This window comes from Mustela lutreola, chromosome 9 (assembly GCF_030435805.1).
Source record: "Mustela lutreola isolate mMusLut2 chromosome 9, mMusLut2.pri, whole genome shotgun sequence".
Lineage (NCBI taxonomy): Eukaryota > Metazoa > Chordata > Mammalia > Carnivora > Mustelidae > Mustela > Mustela lutreola.
In genome coordinates, this window is record NC_081298.1 from 29,725,918 (window position 1) to 29,749,097 (window position 23,180).

At 41.7% G+C, this 23,180-nt stretch overlaps 1 protein-coding gene across 2 annotated transcripts in view; it reads left to right on the top strand.

The window, feature by feature from the left end:
• ATRN (attractin) overlaps positions 1–23,180 on the top strand; it is a 148,755-nt gene that overhangs the window by 83,925 nt on the left and 41,650 nt on the right. For both annotated transcript variants that reach the window (XM_059133815.1, XM_059133813.1), the window contains exons 15-24: positions 871–1,061; positions 1,339–1,558; positions 2,766–2,951; positions 3,997–4,230; positions 9,472–9,609; positions 11,811–11,904; positions 13,798–13,850; positions 16,085–16,179; positions 18,518–18,596; positions 19,256–19,413. In XM_059133815.1, coding sequence (XP_058989798.1) covers positions 871–1,061; positions 1,339–1,558; positions 2,766–2,951; positions 3,997–4,230; positions 9,472–9,609; positions 11,811–11,904; positions 13,798–13,850; positions 16,085–16,179; positions 18,518–18,596; positions 19,256–19,413 — 1,448 coding nt within the window. The remainder of the gene's footprint in view (positions 1–870; positions 1,062–1,338; positions 1,559–2,765; positions 2,952–3,996; positions 4,231–9,471; positions 9,610–11,810; positions 11,905–13,797; positions 13,851–16,084; positions 16,180–18,517; positions 18,597–19,255; positions 19,414–23,180) is intronic.

The following is a 23,180-nucleotide window of genomic DNA, read 5'->3' on the forward strand; positions in this document are numbered from 1 at the left end:
CCTGTCTTCCAGGAAGCATACAGAACTTCTGTGCAGCTCAGGACACAGAGCTGAGCTGGTTGGGTGCAGGGTGAACACAGGAGCAGATTACAGTCTTAACCCTGTTTGCTGCACCTGTATCACTTAGGATTTTTTGGGTTTTGTCTTTTTTTCTTTTTCTTTTTCTTTTTTTTAAAGATTTTATTTATTTATTTGAGAGAGAGAGACAGTGAGAGAGAGCATGAGCGAGGAGAAGGTCAGAGGGAGAAGCAGACTCCCCATGGAGCTGGGAGCCCGATGCGGGACTCGATCCCGGGACTCCAGGATCATGACCTGAGCTGAAGGCAGTCGTCCAACCAACTGAGCCACCCAGGCCTCCCTGTCTTTTTTTCTAAAAACAATCTTTCCACCTCACTTTCAGGAAGTTTTGTACCCTTGATTTTACATTCCACTTGATGTGAAACAATGTACCTTTGAAGATCATCATCTTGTTCACTCACCGACTCATTTCCATCCTCTAGTTTTCTTCCCCACCCTTCCAATCTGCATATTCATTTCTCTGTTCTTAGGATTTGGGTCTTGTTTCTAATTGTTCTTCAAAAGGGGGCTTAAAAATCTAGCACTGGCACCAAAGATTTTTTTCCCCCCAAGTTATAGAGCATGGACCTTAGAATATTGAGATCCAGGAAGCAGGACTGGTGAAGTCTAACATTCTTGTATTCTGCATCGGTCCTTAGTAGTGTGTTGGATGCCCTCACTACATCCTAGTGAGGTACTGCGGAATTCAAATCACTGAAACCTTTTAGGTTTCTGGTCATTTGAACTGGTAATAGGGTAGTTTTGTGTGATTTCTAAAACTCTATTTTTTTTCCCCTCCTCCCTTCACAAAAGAAAATATCTGTGGCATCAGCTGGCATTTGGTTGGAAACTCCTGTTTGAAAATTACTACTGCCAAGGAGAATTATGACAATGCTAAATTGTCCTGTAGGAACCACAATGCCTTTTTGGCTTCTCTTACAACCCCGAAGAAGGTAGAATTCGTCCTTAAGCAGCTGCGGATAATGCAGTCATCACAGAGCATGGTGAGTTCATATCCTCAAAACCGAAGCTTCTGGTACCCACACTTGTACTGAGTGCACCCAAGCAGCTTCCCCGTGGTATGCCCGGCAGGCGTAGTACCTAGTGCATGAGTGTAGTTGAGGGAGTAAGAAGACAGTCTGTCCTAATCTGCTGTGGTTGAATTGGATGGGGAGGTTTTCCTTTATCTGTTGGGGCATATGTGACTTGGTGGTTTTTACCTAGAAGGTTTTTTTGGTCAAGACAATGCTGTATTCAAAGCTACATCTCTTCTGCCTGTAGTCCAAGCTCACCTTAACCCCATGGGTTGGCCTTCGGAAGATCAACGTCTCCTACTGGTGCTGGGAAGATATGTCCCCATTCACAAATACTTTGCTACAGTGGATGCCGTCTGAGCCCAGTGATGCTGGATTCTGTGGGATCTTGTCAGAGCCCAGTACTCGGGGCTTGAAGGCTGCAACCTGCATCAACCCACTCAATGGCAGTGTCTGTGAGAGGCCTGGTGAGTCTGTGGGCGAATGACGTGTCAGTGGAAGTTCACTGAGAGACCGTAGGAGGCGTGTGCGATATTCAGAGGTGTGAGATAGTCACGAAAAACAGATGGAGTATTGATTCCAAGCATATGAAGCGGAGTATAGCGCAAAACTTAGAAGTGGAAGGAAACAGTCTCTGGCTGTGAATAGTATGAGCCAGAAGCATAAACAAAAATAACTAACACTACTCTAAGAACCTAACATTCTAATTAACGTGAGATTGTTGGGTTTGCTGACCATACGAAGTACTGAGAATTTCTCTGAAAGGCAGATGTCTTAAGGTTGGCAGAGAAACGCTGTGGAAGCAGGAACGAAAAATGCAAAGAAAAGTTCAGAAAAGCAAGCAGGTCACTGCAAGGGACAGTAGACAGAAAGCGTCAATGGGGAGAGCAGTCATAGGACAGAAAAGAGAAGCTACCCTGAAGGGCGCTAGCACTGAGGGAGGGTCTGAGGAGCAGGCGCTGAGTCGCTTCTCAGGTTCACAGCTCCCCTGTGGGCTGCCTTCAGGCCTTCCGTGGGCAGGCACAGGCAGCATCTGCAGCACACAGACGAGCCGAGACAAGCATTGTAGCCTACAGAGGAACTCACTTGCAGTAGGCGGAATTTTGTGCGCACTTCTTGGGAGGCTGGACGCCATTGACATCGTGTCTCATTTTAGGAAGGTATTCCAAGTCATCCGAGGAGTACAAGGGTGGAGAAAAGAATTCATAGCCCTGAAAGAGTCCTCTTAAAATATGGTTTCTAAGCTTCCTGTCGGGGAGCGTTTCAGCCATTTTGGGTCCTGAATGCTTTGGTGCATTTAATGCGCGCTGTGGTCCCTCTTGCCCCCAAAGATACAAGTTTTCATGTTCAGTTGGGTTGTAAAACCCCTGAAGGTTATCTTGAGTCCCATATACTGCAAGGAGCTTTAGAACTGCTACGCTTCTGGAAAGATTTGCTTGTTGCCTCATGTCTGTCCTTAATGCTCTTTGAAAAGAAAGAGAAAGGGTTTTTTCTCCTATGTGGATACACTTGACCAGCCCAGTACCTGGGTTTTCGATTTTCTCCTACCTTAACTGTAGCCCCCTGATTTGATTTCATGACCTATTAGTGGGTCACAATCCATCCCAAAAAGCCTTTGACCTTTTGGCCAGCGTAGCAGGAGCATTAAGTGTCTATGTTGGATTTGTTTCCCAGCAAACCACAGCGCCAAGCAGTGCCGGACGCCGTGTGCCCTGCGGATGGCGTGCGGGGAATGCACCAGCGGCAGCTCTGAGTGCATGTGGTGCAGCAACATGAAGCAGTGCGTGGACTCCAACGCCTACGTGGCCTCCTTCCCTTTCGGCCAGTGCATGGAGTGGTACACCATGAGCAGCTGCCCCCGTAAGTGGAAGCGTGCAGCTCCTGCTGGGGGGTCGTGTCATCAGCCTCTCAGACTTCTAGGGATAAGACCAGAGACTGCCTGAGGAGAGGAGAACCTTCGCACACAGTCCAGCACTGGTGGGGTGCCAGCCCCCCCGCCCCCGTTGGTTAAGCATCCGGCTCTTGATTTCAGATGAGGGCATGATTTCGGAGTCGTGAGATGGCGCCCCATGTCGGCCTCCATGATCAGTAGGGAGCCTGCTTGAGATTCTCTCCCTCTGCCCCTCCCCCAACTCGTTCTCTCTTTCTTTCACTCTGTCTCAAATAAATATATTTAAAAAAAAGAAAAAGAATCAAGCCCTGTGGGACAGGGCATGGAGTACAGAAACAGCTTGTCCACCTTCAGCATCGAATTGCTCAAGCCACGTAATGTCTCCACATCTTCTTCTCCTCATTCGTGAAATAAGTGCTTTCTGGTAGATGACCGCTAAGGTCCCTTCTGCCTCCACATCATGGGATTGACAGAGGAGGGGAGGAGCCCCTGTTCTATGTTGGGCAAGCTCTTGGGCTCTTTAAATTTTTTGTGTCATTTAAGAAATCCCCTTAGAATAGGAATTTTTGACAGAATAGTCTGTTTAAATAAAAGGTAATTTAGGGGTTCCTGGGTGTCCCAGTCAGAAGAGCCTGCATCTCTTGATCTCAAGATTGTGAGCTCAAGCCCCACGTTGGGTGTAGAGAGTACTTAAATTAATTAGTTAATTATAAAAAGCTTTTTTTTTTTTAAAGATTTTTTAAATTTATTTATCAGAGAGAGGGGGGCGGAGAGAGCGAGCACAGGCAGACAGAGTGGCAGCAGAGGCAGAGGGAGAAGCAGGCTCCCTGCTGAGCAAGGAGCCCAATGTGGGACTCGATCCCAGGACGCTGGGATCATGACCTGAGCCGAAGGCAGCTGCTTAACCAACTGAGCCACCCAGGCGTCCCTAAAAAGCTTTTTAAAAAGGTAATTTAGATACAATGAATTCAAAGCTGCATGCTGTAGTGGACTGTAACTTGTGTTCTTTTACAGCTGAAAATTGTTCAGGCTATTGTACCTGTAGCCATTGTTTGGAGCAGCCAGGCTGCGGCTGGTGCACTGATCCCAGCAACACTGGCAAAGGCAAATGCATAGAGGGCTCATATAAAGGACCAGTGAAGATGCCTTCTCAGGCCCCTGCCGGGAATTCCTACCCACAGCCCCTTCTCAATGCCAGCATGTGCCTGGAGGACAGCAGATACAACTGGTCTTTCATTCATTGTCCAGGTAAGATGCTTTGTGTATCCAAAATCAAGTGTTCTGCTACTTATTTACAAAGACTAAAACTTTGAAAGCTACATTATTTATATGAATTTCCTTTAGGGAAAAAAAAGTAACAGACCATTTTAGAAGAAATAGTTTTGCATGAAAATTTACACATTTTTTTTTTTCATGAAAAATATTTTTAATGTCAGTTCATGAAAACACAGAAGTTCAAGTGAGGTGTTTTGGTTTCACTGTGAAAGTATTGAGGTATGTTCGTTATGAACAAATATTGCAGATGTAGATAAAATAAAAACTGGAATTCTTCTCCAGTTCTTCAGAGAAGTAAAAACTTCTAATGGTTCAATATAGACACTGTCTATTTTAAAAATAGAAAATACTGTGGTGTATAGGATTAATATATATTGTTCTGTAGTTTGCTTTTTAATGAAAAATACGTTATGGCATCCGTTTGGGGAAAATGAAAAACAAAACTACCAACCCAGAAGTTCCTCTCCACAAATGTAGAAAAAAAGGAAAACAGTTTTATTTTGAATAAGCATCACACCAGACTGTTATGCACCCTACAGGCAACCCACTAATGATACTGCAAAAACAGAGAGAAATCTCACCCTTTTAAATGGCCAGGCATATACAATCCGTTACATAAATGTTTTGAAGGTGAATGATAACTTGTCCTCATATGAGAGGATTTGACAGCACTGTTTGCTGTACCGTCATTCATAGTGTATCCTGAATTTACTTGGTAATTGGGGTGGCCATCTGTGTTAGTTAATTGCCTTTATCCAAAAAAAAAAGATCCTGTATCTTTATGGCAAGCAGGTGGTTACACTTTGGCATGAAGGCACCCAGACTGTATTCCCAAAGTGACAGGAATGTAAAGCGCTGCCTTCCTTGATGGTTACATTTCAAAGCGATGGCTCCCAGGCCCTTAAGGAAAAAATTCCTGGATTGTTGTGCTGACAAGAGGTTGATTGAGGTATTTTTTTAAAAAAATATTTATATAATATACATATCAAAGAAACAGACAGGATTTGTAAATACAGGTTTTTCTTGAAAAACTCTAAGAATAGGGAGAGGGGAAAAGGTCCCTATCCCGTTTGGCAAGAGGAAAATTAAGCCTGTCTGCCTCCTCTAACTTCCTTCCCTCATCCTACTCTCCCTCTGCTCCCTTCTATTCCTTTCTTCCAGTGGTTGGTGCCAGAAGGAATAGACCATGAGTTGGTCTAAAGCCTGACTCTATCCCTGCTGGGGATGCTGCCCTGAGAGATTGGCCTTTGATTCAGACTTTCAGTAAATATTCAGGAATATGCTGAAGGGTCTCCGGAATACCAGGGAGAGGGGGATTAGGCAGGTGCAAAGACCCCCAGGAGGTTAGTGAGTAGGAACATCTCCAGGAGTCTGAAGTGCCACTGACAATAAGGCTCTTTGTGAGGACTTCTGTAAGGGAAAGACCATGGGGAGTAATGGTAAAAGGCAAGAGACAGGCTGGGGGAACATATTTGTAGAGTGTATAATAAGTGATTATCATCCTGAGTATGCAAACCTCTACCCTCCAGAAGAAATCACTGTCAGCTCAATAGAAAAAGTGGGTAAAGAATATAAAGAAATCTTTCTCAGAAAAGGAAGCAGAGCAAGGAAATGTAAAATAAGAAACTGGTCTTTTCCCTCCAAACAATTAAGTTTTCTGTGTTCTCTTTTTTCCTCTCTAAGATGTCAACGGATCTATCATTCTGTTTCTAATCTACTAGTTTAACGCATGAAGTATTTAAGTCTTTGCATTTTTATTAATATCAAGACTATATGAGGTGAAATGGCAACCCACAGAGTGGGAGAAAATATTTGCAAATCATATTTAGTATCTGGTAAGAGTCTAATGTCCAGAATATGTAAACAACTCTTAAAACTCAACAGTAAAAAGACAACCCAATTAAGAAGTGGGTAAAAGACTGAAATAGACATTTCTGCAAAAAAGATACACAAATGGCCAATAAGCACAAGAAAAGATGCTCAACAACATTCGAGAAATTGGAACCCTCACATTGCTGGAAGGAAAGTAAGCTGGTGTGGCCACTTTGCAAAACAGTTTGGCAGTTTCTCAAAAAGTTAAACATAGAGTTCTCATATGGCCCAGTATATGCCCAGGAGAATTGAAAACATATGTCCACGCAGAAACTTGCAGTGAATGCTTATAGCAGCATTATTCATAATAGACAAAAATGGAAACAACCCAGTGCCTGTCAAGTGGCGAATGGATAAACATGATGTGATACGTTCATATGATAGACACTGCTAAGTGATAAAAGGGGTGAATGGAGTAGTGTAGTCTGCGACACAGATGAGCCTCAAAAGCCTGCTATGTAAAGGCAGTCCCATGCAAAGACTGCATGTTGTATGATACCATTTATGTGAGACGTCCGAAAAAGAGCAAACACACAAAAGAGCAAATACACGGAGACAAAAAGGAGTTCAGCGATCGTCTAGGCCAGGGGATAGACATGAGCAGTAATGGGCACGGGGTTTTCTGAAGTAGCGGTGCCATGTCTCACCCTCCCTGGCCAGCCTGAAAAGATTGAGACTTCTCCATGTGCTCATCAGTACTTGTATCTGTTATTTTTTTGGTTTGGGGGACTTTGTTTTTGTTTTTGTTTTTTGATAGATGTAGTGTGTGAGAAGTGGTATCTCTGGTTTTGATTTGCATTTCTTTAATGACTGATGAAGTCGAGCATCTGAAGGCCATCTGCGTCTTCTCTGGAGAAATGTCTCTTTGAATTCTTTGCCCTTTTTTAAAAAAAAGATTTTATTTATGTATTTGTCAGAGAGAGATCACAAGCAGGCAGAGAGACAGGGAGAGGGGGAAGCAGGCTCCCTGCTGAGCAGAGAGCCCGATGGGAGGCTCATTCCCGGGACCCTGGGATCATGACCTGAGCTGAAGGCAGAGGCTTACACTGAGCCACCCAGGCACCCCTCTTTGCCCATTTTAAAATTGTGTATTTGTCTGTTAATTATTGACTCATAGAATTCTTTTTTTTTAAAACAAAATTTTTAAAAGATGTTATTTACTTATTTGACACACAGCGATCATAAGTAGGCAGAAAGGCAGGCAGAGAGGGGTGGGGAAGCAGGCTCCCCAATGAGCAGGGCTCGATTGCATGACCCTGGGATCATGACCCGAGCTGAGGGCAGAGGCCTTAACCCACTGAGCCCGACTCATAGAATTCTTTATGAAGTCTAGATACAAGTTCTTATGGACTATATGATTTCTAAATATTTTTTCCCATTCTGAGGGTTTCTTTTTACTTTTTTGGTTGTATCTTTTGAAATATAAAAATGAAATAAAAAATTGAAATATAAAAATGAAATTAAAAAGTTCTAAATTTTCTAAATCTGGGGCATTGGTGTTTTCTTTTATCCCATGTGTTTTTGGTATTCTATCTAAGAAATGAGTGCGTAGCTAACTCAAGATCACAAAGATTTACTTCTATCTCTTCTTTTTAAAGTTTCATAGATTTTTCTCTTATATTTAGGTCCATCAGCCCTTTGGAGTTTATTTTTGTATGGGGTGGGAGGTTGAACAGACACGTAACTGGTCAGGAGGCACTTCCTGCTGTCTGCCACTCTCCCGAGGCCTGCTCTGTCTCCCAGCCCCAAATGGATTTTTCAGGTGTCCCTTGGTAACGAGCATCTAGTCACTTTAGCTGTCCCCTCCTTCTGCACTAGAAGACAGATGTCTCAACTCCCTTTCTGTCAGATTGACACCATCTGTTTTATAATTTCTAGAAATTGCTCAGTAATTGAGAAGTATTTCTCAATACATCTGATAGCACCTTTTCTCTTATCCCATATTGCTGTGGGTTTATCCTTGTTTTTACTTTTTTTTTTTCAGTAATTTCAGTGGGATTTTGAAGGGGTAAGGAGGGAGAAGCATGTTCCTAGTCTTTTTATCTAGGATATGGATTTTATTGGTAAATAATTTTAGGTGTTGCTTTTTTGTGTGTGTGCTGTGCTTTGCCTTTTATATATATAGTTATTCATCTTCACAGGAACGATGTGCATATCCCGCACCTCTTAAGTATTTTTGGTGCAATAATAATTGCTATGTAGACTTACAGTCTACATAGAACAAATCAAAACGTTAGTCAAAGCTAATGCTATGGGTGCATTATGCTCCTCACACAATATTATGTGTCAGTAGTATCTCAGTAAAGCTGGGGGACAAAGATTTACAGAGTCAGATCTTGTGCCTGCAGTGTAGATTGTGCGCTCTGGTTTTACTGGAGTCCACAGTGCACAGCCTAACCAGCTGTCCTGAGCAGTCCTGAGAGGTCCACCTTTCATATGCCTTTCTGGTTGTAAGGTCCTATGTGCGTTAAGAATCTTAATAATTCCACTTGTGGGACTGTTTTTATATATAAAGATGGTAATTTTTCTAAAAAAGAAAAATTGAGGGGCACCTGGGTGACTCAGTGGGTTAAAGCCTCTGCCTTCGGCTCAGGTCATGATCCCGGTGTTCAGGGATCGAGCCCCGCGTTGGGCTCTCTGCTCAGCAGGGAGCCTGCTTCCCCGCCTCTCTCTCTCTCTCTGCCTGCCTCTCTACCTACCTGTGATCTCTGTCTGTCAAATAAATAAATAAAAAAAGAAAAAAAAAAGAAAAATTGAAGGCAAACTAAATATCAGAATATAAGGGAATGGTTAAGTAACTATTAGGATCATACACATCATTCTGCCATTTAAAGTTTTATTTATGATAGATGAAATAACGTGCTAAAGTAATTGTGCTGTAAGTACAAAAAAATCAAAGTTGAGTATTAAGATAAGCACAACTTTGTAAAACTATATAGTAAAAATAAATTTCCTGAACTAAAAATCCCAAATATGCGCAGTGATCTCTGTATGGTGCAATTGAAAATGATTTTCCCCTCTTCCTTATATTTTTTAAATTTACTATCATGAACATGCATTATTTTTATGAACAGCAACAAATTTTTTTTTAAGGGCTATAGATTTTCACCCTGTTGTGGTGTATTTCTGATTTTCTTGGACTAGTCCTGTATGGATATTTTTATCTTATTTTTCCAACTTGTTTTTAGTGGGCCAATTTTAATGATTTTATCTTTAGAGGTAATAAAGAACTTAAATAGATAATTGCAGATAAATCTCATGGAATTTACTCTACTCTGTTCTACCACGGTACAGTCCCCTTAAAATGCCTTTTTTTTTTTTTTTTAACTCTTGCTTTTCCAGCATGCCAGTGCAATGGCCACAGCAAATGCGTTAATCAGAGTATCTGTGAGAAGTGTGAGAACCTGACCACCGGCAAGCACTGTGAGACCTGCATATCTGGCTTCTATGGTGACCCCACCAACGGGGGAAGGTGTCAGCGTAAGTAAATCCCTCAGGGTTACTGATTTCAGACCAGCTGGAACGCAGTGCCTCTGTTTGACTTGAATATCTAGGAGGACAGAAGCCACTTGGTTTTGGATACTGCCTTTGTTGTCATGCTTGTCAGGAGCTCAGCTAAGCCTGTGAGAGAGTGAGCAGAGCTGCCAAGTATCAGAGTAGCCAGTTAATGCCAGCAAGCTGAAAATGGAAGAGTTAAGCCTTTAATCGATTACTGTGGTGGTAAAGCCAGAGGCTTAAGCTTAAACCCAAGAAAGCTCTGAGTCCCCACGTTTCCTTTCCCTCCAGGACTGGATGTTGGTTGAGCGTCAGGTGGATTAGCACAGAGGTGGGGAGAGCCCTGGACAGAAAGCTCCAGCAAAAACCTGTCATGGGCCCTGGAGAGGGGAGGGAGAGGGAGGGTGCTGGGGACTGAGGGTGGGGATGATGTCTTCAGGGCTCCCCCACCCCTCCACCCATCCTGAGGAGGCTCAGCAAGGCTCCCAAAGAGGGTCTGCCCAAGGCCCAGATAAAGAGACTCAGGAACAAAGATACCTGCGCTAGGAATGCAAATATGTGACGGAACATGGCTGACTTGGGGAGTGGGTTGCCCTGGGACTGTGACTGCAGCTTTCCCTCAGAGACCGCCCTCAGGAACAGGAGATCTGCTGGCTAAGCCTGGGTTTTGGCTTGTGGTCAAATCCAAAACACCACACATGGGGTTTTAACCAGGAGCTGGATTCCTCAATACATGTAGAGAGAGAGAGAGAGTGTGTGTGTGTGTGTGTGTGTTTATATTATACAAATACATATATATATATATATATATATATAATTTTTTAGTTTATTCAACAGAGGGAGAGAGCTCACAAGCAAGGGGAAGGGGCAGAGGAAGAGGGGGAGGGAGAAGCAGGCTCCTCACTGAGCAGAGAGCCCAACGTGGGACTCGATCTTAGGACCCGAGGATCATGACCTGAGCTGAAGGCAGATGCTTAGCTGACTGAGCCACCCAGGCGCCCCACTTCTAGTATATTTTGAAGATTTAAATAGTTCTCTGTTTCTGTATGCATGTCAAATAGATTGCTGTAAGCAAGGACTTTTTTGGGTTAGATCATAAATTAATACCTTTTAAAAAAATGATCAGTGAGACTGGCAAGCTGCTTTTTGGCTCGTTCTTACTTCCAGTGGGAAGAGCCTTCAGGTTCTGAGTAGGAAAATAAATAAGGAAGTAAAATCTCTACCTCCTCCCCACATGCCACCTCCAGACTCAGCCTGGCCCTTGAGAATTGATCTCAGAGCAACCAAGAGAGAGCTGGCATCTTAGCAGTGTATCCCTTAACCTCTCTGGGATTCAGTTTCCTCATCCATAAAATGGGGATAAAAGGATGGTGGTTGAGACAGAAGCGGTCAGAGCAGTGAATGACACGTAGTGAGTGCTTAGGCAGTGTGTGGTGGTTACTAGTACTCTTCTGCTGCCATTGCCCCCCACTCTTCAAGAACATTTCTGGCTCAGATTGAAAGGTCTTGAGTAAAAATATTTTCCCCACACTTTGTGATTGGACTTCATCCATTTGACAGTGATCACACGACCCCATGCCTGTGGCCCCCAACACATGGGTGCCTGTTTCTGCAGAGGCTACAGAGAAGGCCAGGTGCAAGTCCTGCAGGGCCTCTGAAACACTGACCTGCCACTGAGATCTCACCTCACTTCTGAGCCCTGCTGGGATTTGAAACTTGGTCTCTGTGGGGCAGGCACCTCATTGGAGGCTGAGTGCAGCCAGACCAAGCCTCCCCCTGAGGGGCAGTTATTGCTCAGAGCATCTCCTTGGGGGCAGGGACTGAGTCAGTGCCCCCGTACCCAGCGCCTGGCACCCGAGAGATGCTTCATAAATATTTACCAAGTGAATGAGTCATAATAGTGAAAAACAGCCTATTGAGAAGATCAAAATAGATCCAAATGGTTGCTTCAGATAGCAGTAGAAGCCAGCACTCTCTTTCCTCTTGTCCTTGGACTCTGGTTCTTTTCATGTTGCCTTTACATTGTTTGAGATAAATCGTTAGTTGAAAAACTTGAATCTTGGCCTTTAAATGCTTTCATTCTAATGTCTTTCCGATCGAATCCAATTCAGTGTTTCAGGAAAAGTCTGTGATAGTGGTGATCTTTCAAGCCAGTTGTGACTTCCATTCCTTTTCCTTCTCCCCAGCCTGCAAGTGCAACGGGCACGCATCGCTGTGTAACACCAACACGGGCAAGTGCTTCTGCACCACCAAGGGCGTCAAGGGGGATGAGTGCCAGCTGTGAGTACCACACTCTTGCCACAGGCCACACGTGGGTTTAGTGACTGACAGCCAGGGTAGCTGGGTCTGAACACCAGGGAGGCCAAGGAACTATGATGCTGCTGGACCACAAGAGCCACCCCTTCCCTGTGCCCTTTTGTTATGGGCTCTAGGGGGGATCCCCAGGTCGATGAGTTTGGAATTCTACCTTTTCTACTTCAGGCAGATCTAATTCGGTCAGCCTCCATACTGAGGAGGTTCAGCAGCAATTCCTTGATGGCCCCTTAGGTCACATTTTTATGTTTGAGTGGCACTGACTGCATTGCTGACTTGGATCAGTCTTACCTTCAACCACTGTTCAATTTTTGTCACATCAGGAGATTGTACCCTTTCCTGAGAAAGAGCTGGAACACTTGGTATTCCAGGACAGTGTTTTATTTAGCATTTTGGTTGTCTGACGGTGGAGTTGATCCCCTGGCCTTTAACACATCCCTCCTCTTCTAGCATTTTCCTTGGTGAAGTCTGCTAGACTAGTCTGCTAGGAAGAGTCTGGGGCTCCCACCCATGAGGAGGCCAACAGCATCAGACAGACATGGAGTTTTAGCCCTGGCTCTGCCTCCAAGAAGCAGAGCACTCTTGAGACAAATCACTTAACTGCTCTGAACCTCAGTTTCCCTGTCCATTAATAGCAGTACTAGCAATAATTGTTTTTAGTGCCCTGGTGAGTTGGAACAAGAGATTGTTCCCCAACGAGTATATACCAGTTTGCCTCACTAGGAAACCTCATAAAACACAAGCACCAGCTTTACTTATTCTCTCAAGAAGAAACTTGAGAGAGAGGTCATAGTAGTATCACAACATTAAGCTAAGACAAGTAGATACATCATTGGTAAACTTTTTCTCAAAAAACACTAGTAGTAAGGTCACCAGTGACTTTGATAGTGATGTTCAAGGAAGGAATTGCTCTGTTTGCATTTTAAAGTTGAAACCACTGGGCACGTTTACTGATTTAATGATGCCTTAAAGCCAATACATGAAGAAATGTCTAATCAAAGATTAAGTTTAGCTTTTGGACCTGGGTTCCTTTAAACAGAACCATATAATAGAGCAGAATTAATCACTCCTGCCCTCAATTAGGCATGCAGTAACGAAATGAGGTGGAGGTCCAGTGAAAGACTTTCTTTTCAAGAGATTTTAGATAGAAGCAAGTGCTAAGAATCACCCTGGATCCAAGGACACAATATCGTGTATTATTTATCCAGGAAAAGTGCTTGGCCCAAGCTTTCCCCACCTTCCTAATAGCTCTTAGCTCCTGGGCCTGCCAGTATAAATGGCCTTGTGAAGTGGGAGACTGCGTTTTGCTGATGTTCACAGATAATATTTGTGGGGGAAAGTAATGATTCTTTTTAAATAGAACTTGTTTTTTTCTCCAGACTGGTGAACCATGTTCAAGGACTTTTTTTTAAAAAAGTGAAAGTGATTCTTGATATTTAGCCTTTTCTTATTTTTAAAGAATGGCTCAGTTTTATCCAGGGAGAACAGGAAGGAAGTGAGAAAAGGATATTTGAAAAATGTTTTAACTTCACTTTTAGAGGAGTATTTAGTCCACACAAAAGTTGAAATGTGTTTTTCATGAAAATAAGTAGGATCTAGATTTATTACATTTGGATTTGTCTCCTGTGCTTTGGCAAACGTTTGTCAGTTGGAAGGGTATGAAGTGCTGGGTGGTCGGTACTCAGCATGAACGCAGGTTCCTCAGCCTGCCTGATCTGAGTGACCGTGATGAATGTGATTATCATGACTCACACTTGTTTGTAATGTAGTTTTATAGGAAAGGAGCTGTGTGGTTTTAAGGTGAATGTAGATTTTGTTTTAACCATCGATAGAAAATAATCCTTATTTTTATTCCTCTAGATGCGAGGTAGAAAATCGATACCAGGGAAACCCTCTCAAAGGAACGTGTTATTGTAAGTGTTTTCACAATTCATATTTGTCTAGAAGCAAAGTAGTTCAATAAAACTTTGTTATTTACTTTAACGAGGTTTGAGAGTGGTAAGTGCTATGAGATGATAGCCCTTCGTGGAAGTGTGTCCTAATTTGATGTGTTTCCATTCTGTTACACTTATGCATATAGGAACACCATTTGAAGCTGGGTTAATTATGGTTGTGGTTTATGTTAATATGTCCATAGCAGATATCAGGGGAGATTACAGAAATACATACCTCTGGCTTTCCTCATTTATGTTCTCTTGAAACCTAATTTCATTTGCCATTACCTGGTTGGGGTCAACATATTGCACATTCAGGATATAGGTCAGAAACCATTTTTTTTTTTTTTAGGTTTTATTTATTTAGAGAGAGCACGAGCAGGGGGAGGGGCAGAGGGAGAGAAAGAATCTCCAGCAGACTCCGTGCTGCGTGTGGAGCTAGACGTGGGACTTGATCCCACCACCTGAGATTACAATCTGAGCTGAAATCAAGAGTTGGTACTCAACCAGCTGAGCCACCAGGTGCCCCCAGAAACAATTCTTTTTTTTTTTTTTCCAAGATTGATTTATTTATTTTAGAGATAGCCAGGGGGAGCAGAGGGAGAGGGAGAAGCTGCTGAGCCCAAGGGAGGGCTCAGTGTCATGACCCTGAAATCACGAGTTGAAACCAAGAGTCAGATGCTTAACCAGCTGAGCCCCCCAGCCATCAGGTGCCCCACTATATCAGTTAATTTTTTGTAATCTGGTATGCTGTAACTCATCTGTCTTGAAAAAATAAAGCCGAAAGCAAATACCAGGTTTTAGCAGTGATATGGGAAACTAGAACCTTTATGTACAACCTTCATCTGTCTTTGTGGAAGTATTAAACAGTGTAGGCATTTTGGCAGAACCATTTGGCAGTTTCTTAAATAGTTAAAAATAAACTTACCATCAGCTCTCCATTTCCCTCTTCCTCTAGCCCCTGGCAGTCACCCTTCTATTTTCTGTTTCTATAATGTTGACTACTCTAGGTACCTCATGTAAGTACTGTCATTTAGTACAGGTCTTCTGTGACTGACTTATTTCTTTTGTCATCGTGTCTTCAAGGTTGTTCCAGGTTGTAGTGTATGTCAGAGTTTCCTTCCTTTTGAATATTCCACTTTATGTATATTACTGATGGACCATAGGGTTGCTTCTGTCTTTTAGCTATTGTGGCTAATAGCTATGAGGTTTGGCTGCTATGAACATGGTGTACAAGTATCTCTTTCAGTTCTTTGAGTATGTACTGCAAAGTGGAATTGCTGGATCATTTGATAATTCTCTCTTTAATTTTTTGAGAAACTATGATACTGTTTTCCACATTAGTCGAACCATTTCATGTTCCTACTAGCAGTGCACAAAGTTTCCGGTTTCTCCACTTGCTCACCAACACTTATTATCTTCTGTTTATTTGGTAGTAGCCATCCCACCATGCATGAGGTGGTATCTCATTGTGGTTTTTTAACTGATTTGTATTTTCCTAATGATTAATGATGTTGAGCATCTTTTCGTGTGCTTATTGGCTATTTGTGTATCTTCTTGGGAGAAATATCTATTCAACTCCTCTGTCCCATTTTTAAGTCAGGTTGTCAAGTTTTACAATGAACTTTTTAGAATTAAATTATACCATCTTTAGGCAGCTCTTTCTGCTTACAGGTCCTGTTCCTGTGCTTGAATAAAACCACCTTTTTTGTACCGAAAAAAAAATTATACCATCTTTGTCCAGTAGGCTCTCTTTAAAGCTATTTTCTTTGGCTACATCACTTTAGTCTTTGAATGCTTTGTTGCTTTTGAGAACAAGATAATCAAGGCTCATATTCCTTGCTACAGACCTGGGATCAACCATTTTTCCATGGGGTCTTGGTTTCTTCTTTACCATTAATTTGTAACTTTGTATCCTTAAGCAAAACCCAATGTGTTATAGAGCACAATAAGCAGTTAATATTTGTAGGTGAGTTAGATTGGAGCTGAAAATCTTAACCGGCGTCTTGATGTAAGAAGAGTTTGATAGGTTAGTCCAAATAAAAAGATTCTGCCCACTTGACTGCCTTTGAAAAGCTTTCCACTTCCCAGGTGTAAGTGAGCTAAAAGTGTGTTTCCTGGCACTGAATATTTTGAAGGAAATCAATCTGTATGTCTAGAGACCTATTCTGATTTGTTTTCATTTTTAAATACACATTTCTTTCTTTCCGTAGATACTCTTCTCATTGACTATCAGTTCACCTTTAGCCTGTCCCAGGAAGATGACCGCTACTACACAGCCATTAATTTTGTGGCTACCCCTGATGAAGTAAGATTTTAAGTTTTCTTGCTTTGTTTTGAATTCATGTGCATCTTTTTCTTGATATTTGTGGGCAGAAACATTAGCAGTAATCTCCAGAGTGGAGTACACAGAACTGTTTCGAGGTGCAGGAAAGAAATGTCAGAAGCTACCCTTTATCTCCTATCCACCTCCAAGGCAAGAATGATGGTGTTCGGGTTTACCAGGATCTGACACCCAGGCTGACTGACTCTACACATAAACTTGGTTTGCCCATGAGCGCATCACAGCCCTCACAGAAAAGGAGAGAAGACGGCAGGGGGATGTCCCTGATTAGAGGGGCACATGGCAGGGCCCAGATTTACTCTCTCAGAATGGACCAGAGGCTTACCAAGTACTTTCAAAGAAGCTGCAGATTGAAGTTATTGTCACTGAGGCCTGGGAGCCCACAGAGGACATTCTTCTCTGCCTATAGGAGGTTGTTGGCCTTACTGGGAGGTAAAAACAGTGAAGTATTATAGCCAGGTCCAACAAGAAGTTAACCAGAAACAATTGGAATTAGTAGGACAACTGTTTGAAATGTGGGTTTATATCTACTTTCATTAATGATGACCGCCAGCCTGACGTAAGGTACTGCCTGGTGGTAGAAGGGACCCAACATAGCATGACAAATAAAAGTGAAGTGTCCAGAACATGAAGACACACCTATACGATATCTTTGACAAAATATAAAGTCTATTCAATGGCCACTCCAGTACATAATGAAATTTTACTAAACTTGATGATAAATTATTTAGTAACCTCCTTGAAGGTTTATTTCTCATCAACATAACACAAAGCCACTTAACATTACAAAATTCCTGTCATCATAAACATGATGAAAAATACATGGAAAATAATATAACTAAGCCAGGTTGTGTTCCTTTGTTAACAAATGTTATTGTTAACAAACATTGCTAAATCTAAAAAATAAATGAATTAGTAGTATAACAAAATCCAGAGTATGGGATGTTTACAATCAAATGGAAGTAAGATTTGTTTTTTTATTCCATTTTAATGATAAAATTAAGAAGAAATGTACTAGAGAGTGAATTAAAAATAATAGATGACCTTAAATGAAAATACTATGTGGACACACTGTATATCATATCATTTGAATGGCTATGTTGACTGGAATTAATAAAAAAGAGTTTGGAATAAAATTATAGCAAAAATTCCACACGTGAAATTTATTTAATATCTTATTCGTAAGCAATTGGTTGAAGTACTCAGTCTTGCAGGATGTAATTGATGTTGTTAATATTTTTTGAATAAACATAATAGACTCTTGGTAATACTTCTTAATGAGGTGAGTGACCATGAAAATCTTTTGACCTCTCTGGAGTTCCTTGTTTATCTTATGACAGAATATTTAATGGAGTTATCTAAAGTGTATGTTCTGTCTTTTATAAAAGGACTAGGATTTCAAGTTTGTTGATCCTTTCTTTGGAAAGACATAATGGTTAATAGTATTCTTCCACAAAATATTAAAAATAAACACTTGAGCTGTCCCTTTAAGAGGAAGGTGAGGTTATATCAATAAGCAAGAAGGTAACTAACTGCTTTGGGAGAGAAACTCCTGGTTTGGAGATCACATTTTGAAAATGGCTATTTGGAAATCTGTCCATTGTTAAGGTTTTGTGCTGTAATTAGCATCAAAACAACACCCTTAAAAATCTTATTGTTCTGACTTGTTTTCCGGCCTTTGAAGAAAAAGAATTCCAGCAGGATTGGATCCATTTGTAAAATATAAAAATACAACATCTGATTCATTTGCAAAAATAATTCTTTGAAGACAAGAAAGATTTATTAGTCAAGTTTCAGTGAAAACTGAAAATTCATATTACAATTTACCTAGTGTAGCCAGTAGTGCACGTCTACCTGTTGGCTCAATGCATTTCTCAGAGATATCTTTCTCAGTCATTAAAACCAAGAATCAAAATAAATTAGACGAGATCTTCCAATTGTGGTATCTTTAATTTTCCCAGAGGATCCTTGGGAAGCTGATTCCCCTAACATAGGTCATAGAATTTAAGTCGTTGTTCTCTGGTCAGAGGCTTTCTAAAGCCTACTTTCTTATGGAGTTAGGCATTTGATAAAACATTAAATCACATGCATGTTTATGAGAGAGAAATGAAACTTACTTGGGATATATTGCTTATATTGGGTAGAAATGTTACTGACCGTTATAAGCATGAGTTCCTTTTAAGACACTGTAAAATATCTGTTTTGTAGTTAAAATCAAGAGTAGCAAATTTTAATTACTTCTTTATTTTAACATCTGGAAACTGTTGTAATTACTTTTCTAACTATTTGCACTGCTTATCAGCAAAACAGGGATTTGGACATGTTCATCAATGCCTCCAAAAACTTTAACCTCAACATCACCTGGGCCGCCAGCTTCTCAGGTAAAGACATACCTAGAGAAGACCTTCCAAGTGGAGTAGATTGGTAGTAGATTGAGAAATTCCTGTGGTTGTTGAGAAATGGGGCTCTGGAGTCAGACAGATGGGTTTGAAACCCACCTTTGCCTCTTGTGACCTGGGAGACTCAAACAGGTGTCTGAAACCCTCTCTGGACCTTAGGGTTATTTGTCACGAAGAGCAGACAGCAGTACTTATCTCCTAGAATTGCGTCAATGACATCAGTTATACATGCCCTTGCCTCCTGTGGGGACAGGCTGAGTGAGCCACCCAGGTGCCCCAGGTATCTGTATGTTCACAGCTAGGTGTCTGGTTGTTTAAGTGGAGAGAAGCCGCAGTGACTCCTGGAGGAGCTATTCTGGTTAAGGGCACAGCCTTGCGTATTAGCCTTCCTGCTGCAAATCTCAGCTCTGCTTCTTGCTTGGCTATGTGACCTGAACTAAGTTACTTAATTTCTCTGAACGTCAGTTTCCTGATCTGTAAATGAGAATAAGGAAAATTGTTAGAATTAGATGAGATTGTGCTCTTAGAGGCTATTCCTGGAACGTCGTAAGTGTTGAGTAAGTGCTGACTGTTGTTATTAATGAGGGCAGATTCTGTCCAAAAATATAGACTCTTGTATTTCTTTCTTTTCTTCCTGACAGCTGGAACCCAGGCTGGAGAAGAGATGCCTGTTGTTTCAAAAACCAACATTAAGGAGTACAAAGATAGCTTCTCTAATGAGAAGTTTGATTTTCGCAACCACCCAAATATCACTTTCTTCGTTTATGTCAGTAATTTCACCTGGCCCATCAAAATTCAGGTAAGAAGTGGTCTCAACAGTGAAAACTTTTCAGTGGAGACTAAATCCACTAATTTAAAACTTGAGGTAAATGGGGTATATGATACTGTTTTGCCTTTGTAGTGTCTGTGGCAAAGGAGTGCTGAGCACATCACCACCATAAGGAAGGCAGTGGTGGGGATGGCTTAAATCACTTAAGAAAGAGAACGATAAGCCCTTCTGAAAGGCAGTCGGCATGTTCCAAGTTTGGTAATTACAGCTGTATTCATTTCTTCACTGAGCACTTCCCATGTAAAAAGCCTGCAGAGCTTCAGTTCTGGAATGAATCAAGTAGGGCTAAATGAAACACACCGAAAACCAGTGAGAGCCAGAGTGTGGAAGTGTCCAATGGAAGGATGCCACAACTGCTGTCAGAGTTTAAAGAAGATAGATTGGGGTGGAGTGGGCAGCAGCATCGGGTTGCGTGGGGGAAGAGCACGGCCTGTGTGAGTCCTGGCCTCACCTTCACAGGTCACGTAGCTCTCCACATAACAGGGGTTTTGTATGTGTGACCTGAAGGCGTGTTACCTGCTGCTGCCACTGATGCTATCAATCTTGAGCCTTTTCTCAGTTCTCAGGGTTTCAGTGGACTCTCTTACCCAAGACCCATGGCCCATTTCTACTCTTTGTCATCTGCCGCTGTGTCCTCCAGGCCTTGCCTCCGTACTTTTTGCTTTTATACCCCCTCTCTTTGGGGGTGAAAATGGAATCCAGGGTGGGGTGAATTTCAGGGACAGGGCCAGTGTTAGCCACAGAAGCATGGTCATGGGCCTGGTCTGTGGCTGTCTGCCGACTCTCAGAAACAAGGCGTCACTGATCAGTTAGGATGGGTTTGAAACCAAGTCCTGGTGATTTTGTGTTCATGCCTTGGGACTGTGACTAAAGAAGAATCTTTCTGTTCCTGCAATGTGGGGATAGGCTTTGTATTGTGTTTTTTTCTCACCAACTGCTTCCCTTTCTCTGTCTAGCTGGTCACCCATGTGTTCATCCTCTAGTCTGCTTTCCCTTTGATCTTACACACTCTCTGCTTCCCTCCTCAGCCGGCGTTCTCTGGTGTTGGCTCCCTGTTTGTGCTTCCTCTTACCCACTCATTCCTCAGCCTGCAGCCTTGCCTCCTTTCCTCACCACATCCTGAAAACGGTCCTGTCTTAGCAGAAGCCAGTCACCCAACCAATTCTTCAGTCCCCTCTCCTTCTCAGTGAGTCATTGGAGTCACTGTCTTTCTTGTCTTCCTGGTCCTTCTTTCCTTGACTCTCTGGCCAGGCTCTTGAGGGAATCTCCTCCCTTAATCATTGAGATTATCTGGGAATCCGACGTTGGTTCTCGTTTGTCTTCATCCCACAGTTTCCCTGGGTAATTCCATCCCACTTACAGGATTTTTGGTGCTCTTTCTGTACTGGTGATTCTCAGTTCTGTCTCCAGCCCAGCTTTGCTTGCGCTCCATACCAGTATTCTCAGTTGCTGCCTAGACATCTCCAACTGGACAATCAGGAGCTCCTGCCATCGGCACGTAGTCATTCTTGTGACCTTAGCCCCAAACCCCATGCTTCCTTTCTCAGTGAATGATACCACTGTTCCAGTTTTCTTTTGCTGTCCTTGTTCTGTTTTTTTATCAAGGTTAAACTAACCTTTAATAATTAGTAATTATAAATTGAGGAGTTTTCTTCTCATTTCTGGAAGAGATTATATAAGATTAGAATCTCCCTTGTAGGAACGCCTAGGTGGCTTAGTGCGTTAAAGCCTCTGCCTTCAGCTCAGGTCATGATCCCAGGGTTCTGGGATCGAGCCCCACATCAGGCTCTCTGCTCAGCAGGGAGCCTGCTTCCTCCTCTCTCTCTCTCTCTGCCTGCCTCTCTGCCTACTTGTGATCTCTGTCTGTCAAATAAGCAAATAAATAAGTCTTTAAAAAAAAAATCTCCCTTGTAAAATCATTAGTATTTTTTTGTTTGTAGAATTTTTTTTTTAACTGTTGATTCAACTTCTTTAAAAGTTGTAGGATATTTTGGATTTTCTGTTTCAGTCATTTAAAATAATTTTTTTTAGGCATTAATTTATTTCATTTTTTCAGATGTATCAACACAAAGGTATTCACACTGTCCTCTAATCTTTGCAGCATCTGTGCTTGAGAGTACTGAATCGTACACTTAAAAATGCTTAAAACAGTAAATTTTATCTTAAATATTTTTAACCCAATTATAAAAAAACTTTATTTTTTTAAGATTTTATTTATCCATTTGTCAGAAAGAGCATGTATGCAAGCAGGGGGAGAACAGGCAGAGGGAGAAGCAGGCTCCCCACTGAGCAAGGAGCCCAAGGTGGGACTCAGTCCCAGGACCCTGGGATCATGACCTCAGCCGAAGACAGGTACTGTCTGAGCCATCCAGGTGACACCAATTATAAAAAATTTTAAATATGACAGCAAGATTTTTCTTTGTAGCTATAAACAGCTTATTCTAAAATTTATACAAAAAGGCAGAGATTCTAGAATAGCTGTAACAGGTGTGAAAAAAGTAGAATATTGTGGGAAGAATCACAGTCCACAATGTTGAGGCTTACTGTTTAGCTATAGCAATCAAGACTTTGTGGTTATTGGTGGAGGGATAGACAAAGATCAAGGAATAGAATACAGAACCCTGAAACAGAACCACATAAATGTGTCCAACTGACTTTTGATGAAGGAACAAAGATAATTAATTCAATGGAAGAAAGATAGCCTTTCAAATAACTAGTGCTGGAACAAGTGGACAACCATCGACAAATAAATGAACTTCAACCTAATCCTCACATCTTACACTAAATCAACTCAGTAAGGATCACAGCCCTTTTCTTTTAAAGTGAAATATTTATTTAGCTTCTTGTCAAGCCAAAATATTTTGTGTGTATACCAGTTTAATTAGCATGCCCTCTGTAACAGGCAAAATTGTACATCAAATTATATTTCATGTTACCTGATTATATAAAAATATAAAGTAAAAATTATTTATCAGTTCCATTTAACATTACTAGTAAACAATTCAGCAGGAGATATGATGTACAAAATTTTAGTAAAATACGACGCAGGAAGAGCTTAATCTAATTCTCGCTTGTCATAATTTGTTATGAATATAGAAAGAACTTTTTAAAATGTTGTGTTTACTAAGATTCTGGCAGTAGCTTTTTGTAACAAGGCATAGCATACTAGGACTGCCACTCAACTTGTTTATGGTAGGTCGCAGCTTCAATATGCTGTTAAAAAAAAAAAAACACCTGTTTTTTTAAAAGGTTTTATCTGTTTATTTCAGAGAGAGAGAGAACACACAAGCAGGGGGAGGGGCAGAGGGAGAAAAGCAGACTCCCCACCGAGCAGAGAGCCCAATGTGGGACTCAATCCCAAGACCCTGGGATCATGACCTGAGTTGAAGGCAGATGCTTAATGACTGAGGCACCTAGGTGTCCCTACCTGATCATTTCTGATTACACCTTAATGATGCATCTAGATTCAACTTCTGTTGGCTTATCATGAGATACTTCTAGTCAGAAATATGAACTTTATCCCCAAGTATCTTAATCACTAGCACAACTGCAGTGTATTATCTCCCAGAGTCATTAAACACTGGAAGGGATAAAAACAGATGTTCCAGCAGGCAACAGTTACGGGCCTTTCACACAGCGGCATCTGCGTGGCTAATGGATAGTCCAGGACTAATTCTAAAAATGGGAACTTTTATGCATTTTAGTAATTATGCCCTAATTCTCACGGCTGAAATTTC